General features: G+C 42.2%; 1 protein-coding gene across 1 annotated transcript; it reads right to left on the bottom strand.

The window, feature by feature from the left end:
- Positions 1-5,639: 5,639 nt before the first annotated feature.
- On the bottom strand, positions 5,640-14,859 carry PRPH2 (peripherin 2). Its single transcript, XM_054399134.1, has 3 exons — positions 14,279-14,859; positions 11,369-11,615; positions 5,640-5,876 (listed from the first exon to the last, which is right to left on the bottom strand). Exons 1-3 carry the CDS (start codon positions 14,857-14,859, stop codon positions 5,640-5,642), a joined length of 1,065 nt encoding a protein of 354 aa, XP_054255109.1.
- Between the last annotated feature and the right edge of the window lie 1,799 nt (positions 14,860-16,658).

Genomic DNA, 16,658 nt, shown 5'->3' with positions numbered 1-16,658 from the left:
CAGTGTGTCTCCAACTGGAGAGGTGCACAGCTCAGAAGGATGGCAGTGTTTTGATACTGCTGTTCAATTCTGTATCATTGTGTATTTCAAAGAGTTCTATGGTGTGTGTATTTCATGAATTAAACTTCATGTTTGTTTTTTAAGAATTAAACTTAATGTTCACCCTCTTACTAAGACTGTCAGTCTGGGCAACTGTGTCTCAGACTCACTGCTTTATCTCTTTTCATCACTTCTCCAGCTGCAGTCATGCCTTACCAGGTTTCCCATGCCTGTGTCTGTATTTCTGATTTCATAGAATCATATAATAGCTTAGGTTGAAAGAGACCTTAGAGATCATACTCCAACCTCCCTGCTATGGGCAGGGATGCCTCATCTACACTCAGCTGCTCAAGGCCTCATCCAACCTGGCCCTGAACATCCCCAGGGAGGAGATTCCCTGGAGTCTTACTACCCTCACACTGAAGAACTGCTTCCTGAGATCCAGTCTAAACCTACTCTCCCTCAGCTTAAAACCACTCCCCCTTGTCCTATTGCTAGACACCCATATGAAAAGTCCCTCTCCAGCCTTCTTGTAGGTTCACCACAGTCTTCTCTAGGCTGAATAACCCTGGCTCCCTCAGCCTATCCTCATAGGAGACGTGTTCCAGCCCTTGGATCATCTTTGTGGCCCTCTTCTGGACTCACTCCAACAGCTGTGTGTCCTTCTTGTGATGGGGACACCAGAACTGGATGCAGTATTCAAGGTGGGGTCTCACAAAAGCAGAGTAAAGGGGAGGATTTGTGATACTTGACTCTTTTTCCTGGGAACATGATGTAAAAATGTGTGGAGGCTTGGTTGCCTGATGAGGTGGTGTGCCTTCAGATCACAAACTGCAGACCTGCCCTTTGGTCCTCCTTTTGTGGAGTTTGCCTGGTACCTTTGATTCCCATACCACCCTTTGCTCTGGGAAAAATGTCTTTGAGAACAAACAGTTCTCAGTGAGGAAATACACCTCATACTGAATGTAACTGACTAATTTTAATGCACTGTGTTTTTAGTAAACACAAGCTAATCAGGCAAGACTTATTCTGTTGTGCTTCTTTGGAAGAGGCTGGTGGGATGGGAGGTGGGAATACTGCTCAGCCTTTCTTCCAGCAGTGCATGTGAGGGGAAGGCTGCAAAACAAAGGTGTGCTCTCCAAGGTAGGGTGCTGCAGAGCTTGTGTGCACAGTGGAGAGCCCACAAAGCTGAGCTCTATGCCAGAATTTTCTCCAGCTGTTCCACCTCACAAATGTGCATTGAATCAAAATTCAGTAACACCTGTGAAGTGACACAGGATCAGCAAATGCAGGTGCTTTGAGAGAGGTGCTTTGCTAAGTCAATGTTTCAGTCAGTCATTGTAGGCCTGATATGTTGGGTTGGGTTGGTTTGTTTATTTGTTGTTTTTTCTAATATTAAAAAAAAGTTCCACATACACAGTACTTGAGGTTTGAGGATTTGAGATAGCTGCACTGCTGCTACCAGAAATAAACTTGCCTAAGCCTTTGTCTCCCCACAGGGGGCTGTTATCACATGACATCATTCTATTTTCCTGGCCCCTTATCTCTTAATTAACTAATCTCAATAAAGCTCTTTGGGTTTTTGGGGGGCTTTGTTTTGGTTTTGTTTTTTTTTGTCTGGATAAGCATTTGTGATCCATACCCAGTTTACATTGATTATGGTAAGAACAGTGTTTGCGTTTATTTTACAAACCAAACAAATGAGGTGGAAATACGTAACTGTTTTGCTGGGATCCTTTTTTCTTTTTGTCAGCCTTGAAAATCTTCCCTGACCATTAGCCAGGAGGTGCGTGGTGCCTATGAGCCCGATATAGCGTTCCCATGCTCTTTGCTAAGCTGCACGCTGGTGTTACAAAATATCCAAGCTCATGTAATACGTGGAGGCTAATCTTATCCATTGTATTAAGGCTACTTAGGAATTAATAGCTTTAAGGAAGCTGTTTATATTTCCTCCTTTAAAGCACTTTAGTGAACATTCTGTGTCCCCTGAAATAAATGTCATCAGTGAAGTAGAACGTTCTTTGTAATTTAAGAAATAAATTGTATTTCTTAAAAGCTGACACTTCAGAGCCTTGGGCTGGCTCTGGCTTTCAGATCTGGGTACTTGGATTTAAGCCGGTAATCCGTATGGAGTTACCTAAAAAGAAGTGGCCTGGTTTGTGTGAATTAAGCTCATATCCTTCTGAAGTTTATTAGTTTGACAATCAGGGCACGGCTCTCGAATTTGTTGGATTGCTGCAGGTGGATTTGACTACGTGAGCTTTAGACTTAAACTTAAAATAACAACAATGCTTTCCTTTGAAATTTTGGTACAAGTTTGATTTAAATGGTGGGGGGGGAAAGGGTATAAACCCAGTTTAGCTGATTGTCAAAGATAGTGAGGAGGATGCTGGTGGTTTCACTTGTTGAGCACATCTGGAAGTTAAGGCCTGTGAAGTTTTAATTCCTGTGTACTACAAAGGAATGTTACTGAAGTGGTCCAGCACATTCCATTTCTAGTAACAGGCAAGTGATTTAGGGGGGTCCATTTGCTCCTCCTGAGCTTAACTGGGCACGTGAGGAAGGTTTGCTTTCCCTTAGAGCATTATATAGGGGGGGGGAAATCTTCCCACCTATAGGAATGCATAAAGCAGGTCCAAAAAAATTAATTCAGAAGCAAAAAAGTCAGCAGCAAGGCAAATTCAAGAAATCTGTATTGTATATATTTAAACATTTTCTTTAAATAGGTCTTTACTTGCAATATAATTTTTAATACCTACAATTACATTTGCAGGCAGCAGAGATATCTTCATCTACAACAGCATTTGCAATGTCACAAAGTATATGTAAGATTAGACAAATTATATATTACATGTAATATTTTACAAAGCAGTCATGTTACAATCTTGATCATAAGATTTTACAAAGATCTTCATTAACCAGGAGGCCTTATTTTAGACAGCACTAGCATATACACTATTCTTATTTGTATAAAATCTGGATTCCAGTGCTAGTCTTCATAAACCTGTCTTAGACGGTCTCTTTACCTGCCTAAATACCATGATACCCTTGCTATAGGAACTGGCTTCTCCAGTGTGGCATTGAAATAATAACTTGACAATTTACTATGTCACTATAGCAATAGACTGGGGAAAAAAAAATAGAGACTGGGAAAAAAAAATAGAGACCACAAATAATTGGAGAGTCCTGGCTAAATCAGTGGTCTAAAACAGATTTCTAGGGCAGTCATCTAGATGTCTTTGTAAAATCAGATGTCTAGTCAAGTAACTGGTACAGATCACAGCACACTGAAGCCTCACAAGGAAAAAACTGTATTAATCCTTGTAACACAGCTTCTATCCATGTGTGAGTCCACTGGAAAGATCTTCTCTGATATATGTGGCCACATCATGTGTCATCCACAATCCTGTTCTTCCCTAATGGACCAACTGGAAGGAGCAGCTGTTGCAGCGCTGTCTTACTGAGAAGGAAGGAGTTGGTCTGGTTTGTACAGTTCTGCCATGCAGAGTGTCCCTCAGCAAAGCAGTAGACGATAGGCTGTGGTGAGTAGCAGGTTGGCTTTTATGTTAGTGCCCTTGTTCTAGTCAGTCTTATTCACAAAAGAACAGAGTTGACTTTTTGATTCAGTATTGTAATTGAAGTTAAAACCTTTGACCAGCCTTGAAAAAGTGAAAGGATGCCACAAATACCTGTCACAATCACATCTTGTATGCAGATGGATGGCCTGGAACAGCCTGGCCGTTGAGATGTAGACTACAGCTTGATGTACAGACATGTCCCCTTGCCTGTCCTGCTGTGAACTGGTCTGTCCATCCTATCAGGAGTTTGAATAAAAGATGGAGGAGCTGAGTGCTGCTGGGCCAAGTATACAAGTGATTAAGAGTGAAAACTAAGAGGCTATGCAATGATCAAGCAGTTGCAAACATGGCTTTGTTTGAAGATCAACCACCAGCCAGGTGGAAGGAACTCACTGAGAAGACTCAGGTATACTGCAGAGAACTAGAGGTTTTGCACAACCAGGATAAAAAGTAAGTGTTGTGCCTGGCTTGTAGCTGAAGTATTGAGATGTCTGCATCTGGAGGTTGGGCTTGCTCTCTTAGGCTTTTTTTCCCCTTAGTTTCAAATATCTGGCAGCTGCAGATAAACTCAAGATGATTCTCTGTTCTTACTAGAGGCCATGCACCACAGCAAACTCTTTCCATGTTTTATTCCAACTTTGTATATGAGAACAGGGTCCTCCCACTTCTTGGACTCCAGAAGAAAATTTTTCACCATGACAACAATTAGTGCAATAATCTCCCAGGGGGACCAGTGAATTCCCTTACATTGCACAGTTTTTAACACTCAGCTTGACAGGGTGCTGGGCCATCTCATTTAAATTATACTATTAACTAGAAAGGTTGGACCAGATGATCCTTGAGGTCTCTCCCAACCTTGCATTCTATGATTCTATGACAATATGTTTGGAGAGATGAAACATAGGCAAAATGTACCTTCCCTTTGACTTAAAAAAATATAATGGAGGGTACCCTTATCACTGATAAAGAAAAACAAAACTTGTAAAATTCATACACTGGGGGCTGATTTAAACTTACTTTTCCCTGGCCTCTAAGTTTGAGGCTTGATGTACTTGCAGATGAATGGTTATCCATTTTCTAGCACCCTGGAAAACATTTGAAGTGTTAATTCTAGGTAGCTTTTTGGTATTTTGTTGTTTGTTTTTTTGGGGTTTTTTTAATAGTTGGGCTTGAATACTCTGGAGCAAGCTCTGAGATTACACACTTTTTAAAATGTCCAGAATTACCATAACAAGCACATGCTCACATCATCAATTCCACCTGTTACAAGAGGAATCTTCTAAGCTTCTGCTTGTTTAAATACAAGGCGAAGCATGAGTCTACAACACACTCATTGAAGATATACATGCTGAAAACACGCTGGGAAACAAACCACATCATTCTTACCTTAATGTTTCCATGATGCTTGTGCTGTTTCATTAAATTACAGTTTTTGCTTGATGCGTACATTCTCAGCATGAGGTTTGCATTTTGTTCTATGTACATCTTAAGAATACAGCAGAAAGTACCATTGTGGAGCACATGAACAAAAATCACATGGTATGAGAGGCTTGTAAAAATACCTGTATACTAAGTTATATACAATTCTGGAAATCCTTTTTACTTTGACTTCTAGCCATGTTACTCCCCAGAAAAACAATTGAAGTATATAAAGTATGCTGAAAAACAACTTGAGGGGAAAAAAATTTCCAAATTCCACTTTTAATTTCAAAATATGATGGAATGGGTCACTGCATGATGCTAGGAATTTTAGTTTATTTTAAATTCACTGTTCCTGATGAAAACAAGTGGGGTGCTTCCCCAAGAAGATATTAATATGGTGTACTCACCGTATTAATGTGGATAAGTGTGCTCTCCCAAGGTGCACTATATTGTATACTCCCATACACAAAAAACTTGCATGTGTAGAAATGTGTATTCTGATGGTTGATACATAGCTTTGGAAACATAGATATTCTCAATTCTCAGTTTTTGTTTTTTTTTTTATTCCTCTTTGATAAAAAGTCCACATCAATTAGAAGCTCAACTGACTGTTGCAACAGTTTGTGTCTTCCCACCTTCTTCTCCTTCGGCCCCTTCGGTGCCTGCTTCCACCTGATTGAACTTACCAATCTTTTTTAAATTCTCCAGTGCAGACTTGAAAGTGTCCTTCAGGCTGTTCTCCAGGACCCACCCTTCGCTTTCACATTCAGGGTCTTCAGGATTCGGAATGCTTTCTAGAGAGGTGTGCAGGAGACGCAAGCCAACCATCACAGACATCTGTATCATGCAATGGAAAAGACAAAGAGCATCAGGTGAACTTTATACCCTTGTCTACATCTTTCACTATCTGCTGCTATCAGCAGCCCAGGCTGGTAGCTTGAGCAAAAAGCCCTAGGCACCAAACAGCCTCTTCACACAAGAGGAGATACTGAACAGCCTTCCTCCTTGAGAGGGCCAGGAGGGATGAGGGACAGCTGGTGGGGGGAAAATGTTCCTTCACAAGTCAGAAAGGAGAGGGTGGAGGTCTGAATTCATGAGCACCATGGGAAGTGTGATGGTTGATAAGCAATAAGTGGATGCATCAACTTACAAAAAAGTATGTGCTGGCTGCTGAAGGAACAGCAGCTTAATGTGGCCATGTGCACAAGGAGCTTGTCCCCACATCCTTTCACAGAGTTGGTGCCTCCTGGGAAATTTTAATGAAACCACTGCCCCTGTGCACTAGATATCCATAAGGCTCTTTATATGTGCAATGCTATCCTCTCAGTTTTAACTCTAAATATTTTCACTTCACATTGACCTTAATATGTTTATTATGTCCATTAATCTGACCAAGGAAATGTATTCATGAATTGGCATCTGTGCAGAGCAGAGCAGCAGTAGGATTTGAACCATCAACTTGACTACTTCAAATCTTGATTTTGCTTTTATATAGGTAGGTGCAAATAAGGAAAAGAAGGGAGCAGGTGGTCTGTGTCTGTCACTGGCTCCATCTAAAACAAATTTATATTTCTAATACAATACTTAGCAATCCCAGCAGTCCTGGCCCAGACTTTTTCTACTGCATTATGCTGGTGTAACACCCCTGATACTGGCAACAACCCAAACCTGCCTCCAGAGGGAAAGAATGTTTTTAGCCAGTCTCCTGCCTTCTGCCACCCTTCAGAACAATCTGACTTCCACCATTGTGGTGCTTTTGAAGAAAAGTGATTCATCTGTGAAGGAGAGAAAGACAGTGCCCAGAAGAGGGAGGTGGTAGAACAGCTGCTAAGGATGGGACCACAGCAGGACCAGTTTAGTCTTTTGTGTGATAGATAGAAAACTAAGATTGAGGCCACTTATTGTTGTTTACAACCTCATAGGATTTGTTCTCTAAGGGAAGTATGATGCTTCTCTATACAAATTCCCAAGGAAGTGATTACCTCTGGTCATCCTAAACCCTAATGGCTCAAAAGTTCTACATCCCAGTGGAATGCCTACCTGGTGACACAGCTGAGGCCACATGGAAAGCTTCCCTGCATCTGAAATGTGCTGCTCTTTGTTGAAGCTTTTGAACTAGAGATGAAGAAAGCTTGCAAACTGTCATGTAGTATTACAGCATCAGGCACCTGGGCACATTTAGATTTGGGATTTGGCTACATCACATGGCCAACAGCAAAATTCACATATGTCTTTTTGACTCATGGGACTGCTCAGGCGTATACTTTGTGGACCATTCATTACCCTATCTACCTTGGCCATCCTGTTTATGTATGATCAGTGTTTGGAAACTCTTAGAAGATTGAAATTACCATTGGTTACTCTCAAAATTTTCAGATGTTCATGCTTCTTTGCCTTCATTCAAGACCAGGAAAGGAAAAAATATTGATCAAACAAACAAGCTTCATCAAATGCTTCCATATCCAAAGGCAAATTTTCATCCTGTTTAGCATAGGACTACATATTTTGCAACACCTTGGTTCTCCTTTGAGTTTCTGCTGCCCCTGGATATGGAAGAAGTCTCATTTTGTTGTGGATCTACCCAATGTTATGATGACTTAAATCAGCTCAACCACTATTCTACAAAACTCATAAGAAGTGACACACTAGCCTTGGGATTTAAAACCTTCAACATCTTCCTTTCAATCTGAGCTCCAGTTTTGCTGCTTTCAGTCACAAGACCAATATCCTCCATATTAGTGTCTGTTGCAAGTGAAGATTAATAGGTCTGGATGCAAAAGATGGCCTCCATGTTGCTCTATACTTGGACCATCAGTTCATCTTCACCAGGGAAGGAACACTCCCCCACACCAGTATAGTCTGGGTATGACTGGATGAAAGCAGCTTGGCAGTAAAGGGCTTTGTGGTCATAGTGGACACCGAGTTGAACGTGAGGCAGCAGCAGCGTCAATGAAGGTGAATGGTATCCTGGGTTATGTTAGACAAAGCACTGACAGCAGGTTGGGGAAGGTGATCCTATCATTTTACTCAGCACTTGTGAGACCACAGCAGGAGTGCTGTGTCTGGGTTCTGGGTTCCTCAGCACAAGAGGGATGTAGGATTACTGAGAGGAGTCCAATAAAGGGCTACTGAGGTGATGAAGAGATCAGAGCGCCCCTTCTGTATGAAAAGGCTGAGAGATCTGGGAATGTTCAGCCTGGAGAACAGATGGCTCAAGGGGATTCTCATCAATGTGTGCAAGTACCCGAAGGGAGGATGCAAAGAAGATGGAGCCAGGCTCTTTTAAGTGGTGTCCAGCAGCAGGACAAGAGGTTGTGTGCACAAACTGAAACACAGGAACTTCTGTTTGAATGTCAGGAGACACTTCTTTACTGTGAGGGTGAGCGAGCACTGGGACAGGTTGCCCAGGTTCCTCCGCGGAGCTACTCAAAAGCCATCTGGACATGATTCTGAACCACCAGCTCCAGGTGCCCCTGCTTGAGCAGGGGGTTGTGGACAAGAGTCCTTTTCAGCCTCAACCAGTCTGTAGACCTGTGCTTAATTACAATCCATCAGAGAAGGCTTGGCCATGAGGGTCCCAAAGCTAGCCCAGTCTTGCTGAGTGATGATTTCCCCTAGCCAATGGACAAACAGTCATGCAAACTCCTGTCATTTTACATCAACTTTAAAGTGGCAGGAAGAACAAGTGTTTCTCAAGAGCTAGCTATGGGCGGGCTGGGTTGGTGCACCTCCCTGCACCACTGCATGCTCAGCCCCTCACTCTGTGCCAGTAGATCAAACTGTGTCCTTCTGGAGGGTCCCTGCTGCCTGTGGGCTGCTTTCAGGATAATCAGGAGTTCACTCCTAGTATTTAGTACACCAGAGAGTTTACTCTTCAGCACATGATGTGCAATGCACCTTCAGATCGTGTCTCATAGCTTTCCTGGGTTCCCACCTCCTGGAGCTCGGTGCTGGGCTCCCTCTGCGACACCATATCTAAGATGAATGTCAGGGTCTCATCCACTGCAGTCAGTGACTGTAATCTATTGAGAGCCACACATGCAGGTGAAGGACAGGGAGCATCTCAGGAACCAGCTACTGCCCTCCCTGAATGTTTCATTCAGAGCACCCTTGAACCCCCCATTTCCTCTTTGCTGCCCAAGGCAGGTCAAGAAGACAGCCAAGCTTGCTCTAATTGACCTTCTGCAGCAAAACCCATCTGTTTGCCAGGGTTTACCCTGAGGCGGCTTAGCTAGAGCAGGGTGTGATCTTTTTCTGTCACTCTCATGACTGGTTATCAATCATGGGAAGCCTACAGCTTTTGCTAGTAAAAGCAACATGTGGATAATAGCATATTTCCAGAAAATATGACATGCTGCTTTTTTTTTCCAAACAGAAATTTTGATGCTTCAAAATAGGTTTGGTCTTTCTTGCATTGAATATAGAAATGTTAAACCTACAAGGCCTTCCCTGAGGTTCCTGCACCCATTTGGCATGTTGCATTTTTCCACAGTTCAAAGTAACAGCTGCAGTTAGTGTTTCCCTCCATGCTCTGTCCTCACTTCCCCACCTCAATACCACCCACCCAGCTGGGATAGTCCTCAGCTGGCTCCCAGAAGGGCTTTGCTGGGCAGATGCTGTGGCCATGCCACTTGGCCTGAGTTCACAGCAGCTCTATGTGCAAAGCAAATCAGGCTGCTCCTTTGCTTTTGAACTTTCCTTTAACTTCTCAGCAAGACAGTCAAAGGGAAAATGGGGAGCATGGAGCCAGAAGCCCACTGGGTCACACACTAGTCAGACCCACATCTTGCCTTGGCCAGGAGTCAGGGCCTCTGCTGCATTTCTACTCAGTATAAAACTGTTTCCTACACTGACTGCAACTTAGAGAAAGTAGTTATATTTCAAAGGGGACAAAATTAGTATTTGGTTCTTGCTTTGCTTCCTCCCTTCAAAGTCTGCCTTCAAAGCAGATGGAGTTTGAGACCCAGAACTAGTAGAATACCAAGGAAGTCATAAATATTCAGGAGAGCGGATTAATACAACTGAAGATTGTCGTATTTCTTTAAAGTTTTGCCCCAAGTATCTAATTGCCTGAAAAAAAAAAAAAAAGCTTGCCTTGTATTTTGAAAGACAACGAAGAAAAGAGAAGATTGTATTTCTCATTATGCCACAAGTCGAAAAAAAACAAAAACAACTAACTATAGTTTGAAGAGTTAGAACATAAACTGTATTTTTATCACTACTGTTAATGTTGACATGCCACTGTCATTAATCTCCTACGAGTCAGCAGAGATAGGCTCCCAATCATGACTTTTCACAGCTGGCATTAGTATTTCAGTGCATTTTCCTGCACAGTTTAAAAATTTCCTTCTGATTTTCTTATACAGTTGAAATTCTTCTCTCTTTCAGAACTTTCATTTGAATCAAGGCTGAGACAGGAGTTTCTCTTTCTTTTCTTACCAGAATATGAACACTTCAAGGAGGTAGTTAATTTCCCAGCTGTGCAGTAAAGTTATTTTTAAATAATACACCATGAAATAACTTTATGGTGATTTTTTGAGTTCACAGATTATTTGGGTAGGTGTTTATCTTCTAAAAAGCATCCTCACTCCCAGAAGGATGTAGGCCAGTGCTTTTATTGAAATATAATGAATATTTTTTAAAATTTCCATTTATCTGAATTTTTTTAAAGCTGGCTAAATTATTTAACATAGGCAATGCCATTTTCAGCAGCCATTTCCAGGGTTAGAAAGGATCTGCTGCTCTCCATGTCTCACAGTGAGCTGCACTCTCTCTGTTTGCCATCTAGTCCTGCCCTACTTCCATATCCAGCACCTCACATGCCAGCCCTCGTGCCACTGCCAGCCCAAGCTCCCTTCATATTAGTGTTGATTAAACACCCCAGCTAGAAAACTGGCCGTCTCCCAGAACAGAAGGACACTGTTTCCTCACATCAAATGAACGGTATTTTACCAGCAAAGCTGCACTTTGCGTTGTGGTGCCCACAAGCATCTTCTCTGGGCTGTATTAGCATCTGTTTTGCTCTGCATTTGGAAGAAAATCAGTCCCTTTTTCCCTCTTGCTGTGAGAGAGTTGAGACTCTGACCCCTTGCTCTGAAGGGAGGGTTCTGTAATCTAACCCAAACCTCATGCTTCCCAGATGCGTCTGCAGCCTGAGACCTTTCATGCCTTACACAGATGATCACTATTAGGTGTTCTCTCAGCCAACGAACAGTGGCAAACAGTTTATTTTAAATAGATATGATCTTTTAACTCAAAAGTCCACGCTGAAAAACACTGTCCCCTGGAACTGGCACTTCAGCAAAGCAGAGCTGAGGGAGGAGGGTTACCTCAAAAAGCCAGACGAGGAGGACAACAGCACCCATAGAGCTCATCATGCTGCTGTAGTATTGCAGGAGGGCTTCTCGGCAGCCACGGCGCCAGAGGTTCAGCTCCTCCGTTTGGTAGTCGTAGCTGTAGTGAGCTGAGTTGTTGGTGACCTGGTACTGGATGCAGGGTCTTGGGGAGCTGGGGTTGCAGCAGCTGAAAGGGACGCCGTCCACCAAGTACCTTCCATCCACATTGCTTTTGATCCGACTATGGGCAAGGGCAGAAGGAAGCATGAATACAACACACGCATATAAAGACACACTGGAGCAAACTGGCATGAGAAAGGAAAGCAAAGGCAACACAGATTTTCCATTGCCTCCTGGCCATGTCATTTCTTTGCATCTCCTGATTATACAGCAGTGTTTGTCCTGAGTATTTCTCCTTTCTGAAATCCTTCTCTATGTCAAGGCTACCTTGGGTCTATAATTAGCTCTTCATGATGGAAATGTGCCCTCTTGGGTCGCTACTTCAAAGACATTAATTTTTAAATGAGTTGCAGAGAGAAAGTTCAGGAAGGGCAGTCAGAAGAGAGTGATCACAGTATAGTAAGGGTGTAAGAGAGAAGCTGGAAGTGACCTGAGCTTGGAAGAGGACCCATAACAGTGTTAGGACCCACCGTATCCAGTTAAGCCATTGATCCAGTAAATCTAATAGCTCCTCTTTGATGATAATAGCTCCAGGAAAGGGATATGCATTTATTCTTGGCTTGGGAAGGTAGCCAGTACTTAAAACATGAAACATGCTTCAGCATCAGAATGTTGAAAAATTTCTGAGTCCTTGCAGTATCTCACCAACTATTGTTCATTTGAGTCTGTGCCCTTTATTTTGTTGTCTTAGGAGGTGTTTAGATGTGACACTCTTAGAAGTATATCTGCAAAATACATATATCTGGCACTGCAAAAAAACAAAAACAAACCAAAACTATAATAAGAGGACTGCAACTCTAAAAAATGCCATTTTGCATAGAAAATGACAGAATGATCATCAGTGATCTAGAAAAGTGAAAAAAAAAATCTGAGTTGCTTGTAGCTTGTAGATATTTAAAAGCTGTACCATAGAGAGATGATTGCAAGAGCCTGCTGAACCAAAATTTCACTTCATGCTCTGACCTAAATATATCTAAACACCAAATGCAGCTGAGGTCTCACCTCTAAATGTGGAGTGTGCTCAGAGTTTGGTCTAATTTCCATTGATGTGTAAATGTGCCATTGTTTTCAGAGAGATTAGATCATTCCTTTGCTCTACAAAGTGCTGAGGATGGACTTCCACTTTCCCTGGAATTAGGAAGAATTTTGCTACTGACTTCAAAGGGCCCAGAATATCCCACTAGGAACGTGAGAAGAGATTGTGAACCACTGATGGTTCAAACCTTTAATTTACTCATCAACATCCATTTATGGATTTTTAATGCCCTACTTCCTGCCTCAGTCATACAAAGAAATTGCCCTGAGTCTCAGCCACAAACAAGATAGTGTTTATTAAGGACAATATAACCTCATTTTCTCTCTGTGCTTTGCCCTTCCTCTGCTGCTGGATTAAGTTACTGCTCTCAAATCTCCATATAATACTGGCAAGGTGAACTTGTTATGTTTTCCAGTAGTTATTTATACCCATGGACAGAACTTCTCAATGTGAATACTATCTTGTTAAATAGTGAATGTATTTGTTAGAACCCCACAGTGCAATAGGTTGAGTCTGTAACACTACAAAGTTCTAGTTCAGAATTGCAAAAACAACCTGACCACCCAACCAATCAAAACGATGTGCAGAGAGACAAAAAGGTGAAATACCATTTACACTGCCAGGCAGGGTCACTAGAGATACACAAAGCTTTTTCCAAAATTACTTCAGACATTTTTAGTTAAGGCAGTATACTTAAAACTCAGATTGCTTCCAGTTTACAAGACCCTTTGTGCAACCAGAGAGTCTGAATATTAATGAATTAAGTTTCTAAAGAACACTAATGACCTCTTCACCCAGTGGTTAATATTTTAAAATATTGTGGGTATTTTTGCTTAGTGCTCATTTTTTAATTTCAAAAGTTTGTTTGTTCTCATGTTTATTTTTCACTTGTGCTTACTGGACCTAACCTGATTTTGAGATTACTGCATCTTTAGGCACTGACATCAGAGGTATTAAGGTGTTTCTGGTCAACAGTCTGTTCTGTTTTGTATAGAAGAAACCAGGGCTGTTTTCATATGAGGTTTTAAAAAAATGTGGCACAAGTATATATATTGAAATATGTTGCTATTAAGCATGTTTTTAGACAGAGGAGAATTTGAAATGCATTTGGTTGTAAGGGATTCTGTGAAAAGGTAGGAAGATCAACAGATGTTGACAATGTTGTCACAGCACTGAAGTAATCCATTCAGCAAAAATAAAAATAGTAATAAAAAATTAACCCTCCCAAGTTACTGGTAAAGCATTACTGTTTCTATTAAAATTGGTATCAACTGTATACATACAGGGAATTCTTTTTTTAGGAACTTAATAAGTTGCATTGAAATGTGCTTTAGGAAGATTTCCTAGACCTTCACTTTCTATCCACCAACAATTCACTATTTCAAAATTTCTTAAATCTTCACTATTCAAGTGAAGTTCTGATACTTTCCTGTTGGTTTTGGTAGTAGGTATGTGTGGCTTGTATTTTGATACTTTATATTTTTATGTTCTGGATAATGTTAGAGGAATTTGTCAGGGGAGGAAGCAAACTACCTGATCACTTGGGATGCTTCGTGAGCAAGAGTAGAGAGAAAACCCAATTGATACGAACCCCCTTCCAGTTAGTGTTTGCTGGGATATACATTTCTTTAGTATAATGCTGATAAAATAATGATACTACACTAGAGAAGCCCCACTAAGTCACTTACTCTTTCACTTCTTTGGAGCTGAAGTCCAGATATCTGTTGCTGATCCACTGAATTTCAAACCAATCTTTGAAGCCGCTGTTCCCACAGCATTTGAACTCAATCTGAAGCATGTCAATGGTCTTCTTCATGAAGCATCTTCCAGGGGTGTCTGTGTCCCGGTAGAACTTCATACCATTCTTGAGCCCCTGTGCCAGCGTGCTCTCCAGAGAGCCCCGCATGAGGAAGCAAATCAGAGCAACAAAGAAAAGGAGTATGTTAAAGAAGAAACACAATGCCAGGTAAGGTTTCAGCAAAGGCTTCCACTTGGCAAATTTAGCGGGATCCAGAGAATCGTAACAAATTTTGCCAGCAAAACCATTGAAGGCGCAGGATAATATACCCATCAATATCAAAGAATTGGGCACAAAATGGCTTTCAGAATTGTCCATCACTTCACTTCGCTTCCGGAGTTCAATTTTGAGGAACAGCCCCATGCTAAAAACAAGGATTCCAGCAAACACCGAAAACCAGTTCATGAGCCATAGCCCCTGTGCTAGTTTTACCCGTTTCTTCTGATTGAATTTGACTTTCAGCAGTGCCATCTTCGTAATGTGAGATGTTGGAATATTTCACAGCCTGGACCCCTCTTCTTGTTGTAAGCAACTTGAGGAAGAACCATTCAGGCATTGGAAGAGACCCCAAACAGCATGATGGGAAGCAAGCCACTGCACGGTCCTTTCATCTTGAGCTCCCCCAGTTAGGATTCAAGCAAGTAAAATATTCAAAGATCCCAATTAACAATTTCACATTAGTGAGAATAATGGGAAATTAGCACCTACAACTATTTCTGGTGGTTCCTTCCAAGCAAAGGAGAAACAGTCTCAAGGTTTCAAATGGTTTGATCTCAATCTGCAAGACGTCATTCTAATACCTTTAATCATTTGATCCAATTTGGAGAAATGTCTGTCAACAGATGAGTGGAAATAATCCCTCATTTTACTATTTAGTAGATTTGTGCTTTCCTATGATAGGCTGCTGGGCAGAGTGTGAAAACCCAGAGATATAAAAAGATCTTTGCTGCCAGAAGAACATGGATCCTTTAAGGGAAAAGGAGAGGTCTGACATTATAAAAGGCTATTTGAATACAAGAACATACTTCCCCTACATGATCCTGATTTATTCATATTTACAGCCAAAACCACCTTTCAAGTCCTTATCCTTCTGGGCTGACCCAACATGACATCTGTGGCTTATACATTCTGGAAGCAGATAAGCACGCAGTTTACGGTGACCTTAAAAAAGCTAAGCTTGGCATTTTGTATTTACTTCCAGGGCTTGTACCATCTCTAGGCCTTGGCAGGAGGCAAGGAGAAAGGAAAAGTTCAGAGAAACTCAACAAATAAACTCTTGGCTGAGATCTAGAGATGCTTTTATAAAAAGGGAGCTGACGTGGTCAGCTTACTGGATAATCATGGAGCCTAGGAAGGGAGCAGGGCTGCCCGAGGGGAATCAGGAGCTTACACCAGGGAGGAATTTGACCCAGCAACTGGGGAGGAACCCTCAGGCTGTGTTCACTAACCAGGGAAAGGGAGGCACCCCTGAGGTCCTTAGGGTCTGCTGAGGGACCTGCAGCCCGGCTCTGCTTTCATGCTGTAGTGGGCAGAAAAGGAGGGATGCCACTTCCTCCTTCAGTGGTGGCCTTCCTCCGTACAGCACATGCTGTTTCAGGCAAGCACGGATGCTGGGCTGTTGCTCTTTCCAATGCTTTAGAAGTTCTACACACTTTGAAACACTACCTCCTGCTCCTCCCCTCACCCTGCAGAGGTTCAAAGCTTTTGGGGAAATTCCTGCACTGGCTCACCACCCACTGCAGACAAAATTAGCCTCAGGCAACCTCAAGCAATGTAAAATGAACCTGTAGGTGTGTGAAGGCGTGGGTGCTAATGCTGCAGGTGAGGAAGGAGCAGCCCTGGGAGAAGAACCAAGAGTCTATGCCCTGGCCCAAACCCACCTGACCTGCTGCTGCTGCTGCTGCCTCCAGAGTGCCCTGGGGGCATCCTCTAGTGGCTGCCAGCAGCATGGCTGGCCAGTCCCGAGGGGAGCGCAAAGACATCAGCCCAGGAGGAAGGCATCTGTCAAAAATAATAATCATAATTTATTTTTGTTTTAATTCACTGAAACCTCTGATTTTGGTCATCAGCTGCTGCAAGGTACCATGGGTGCTGTTCATTTACTGTTTGAGATCCTGGAATATTAGAGGTTTCTTAATGGAATCATAGAATAGAATCATAAAATCACTTCAGGAAGATCTTTCAGATCAGTGAGTCCAACCATTATTTAAGTCTGCCAAGTCTGGTGCTAAACAATATCCCTCAGCACCACACATATGCATCTTTTAATT

The sequence above is a fragment of the Indicator indicator genome, chromosome 2, assembly GCF_027791375.1.
Source record: "Indicator indicator isolate 239-I01 chromosome 2, UM_Iind_1.1, whole genome shotgun sequence".
Lineage (NCBI taxonomy): Eukaryota > Metazoa > Chordata > Aves > Piciformes > Indicatoridae > Indicator > Indicator indicator.
This window is presented reverse-complemented; position numbering and strand designations above follow the sequence as displayed.

Bases quoted from the DNA above. Each gene is read 5' to 3' on its own strand.
- PRPH2 (XM_054399134.1), bottom strand. From the start codon at position 14,859: ATGGCACTGCTGAAAGTCAAATTCAATCAGAAGAAACGGGTAAAACTA. The intron at 11,616-14,278 runs GTAAGTGACTTA...CCTTGCCCATAG, and splicing joins AGCTCCAAAGAAGTGAAAGA to TCGGATCAAAAGCAATGTGG. The intron at 5,877-11,368 runs GTAACCCTCCTC...TGCATGATACAG, and splicing joins TCCTCGTCTGGCTTTTTGAG to ATGTCTGTGATGGTTGGCTT.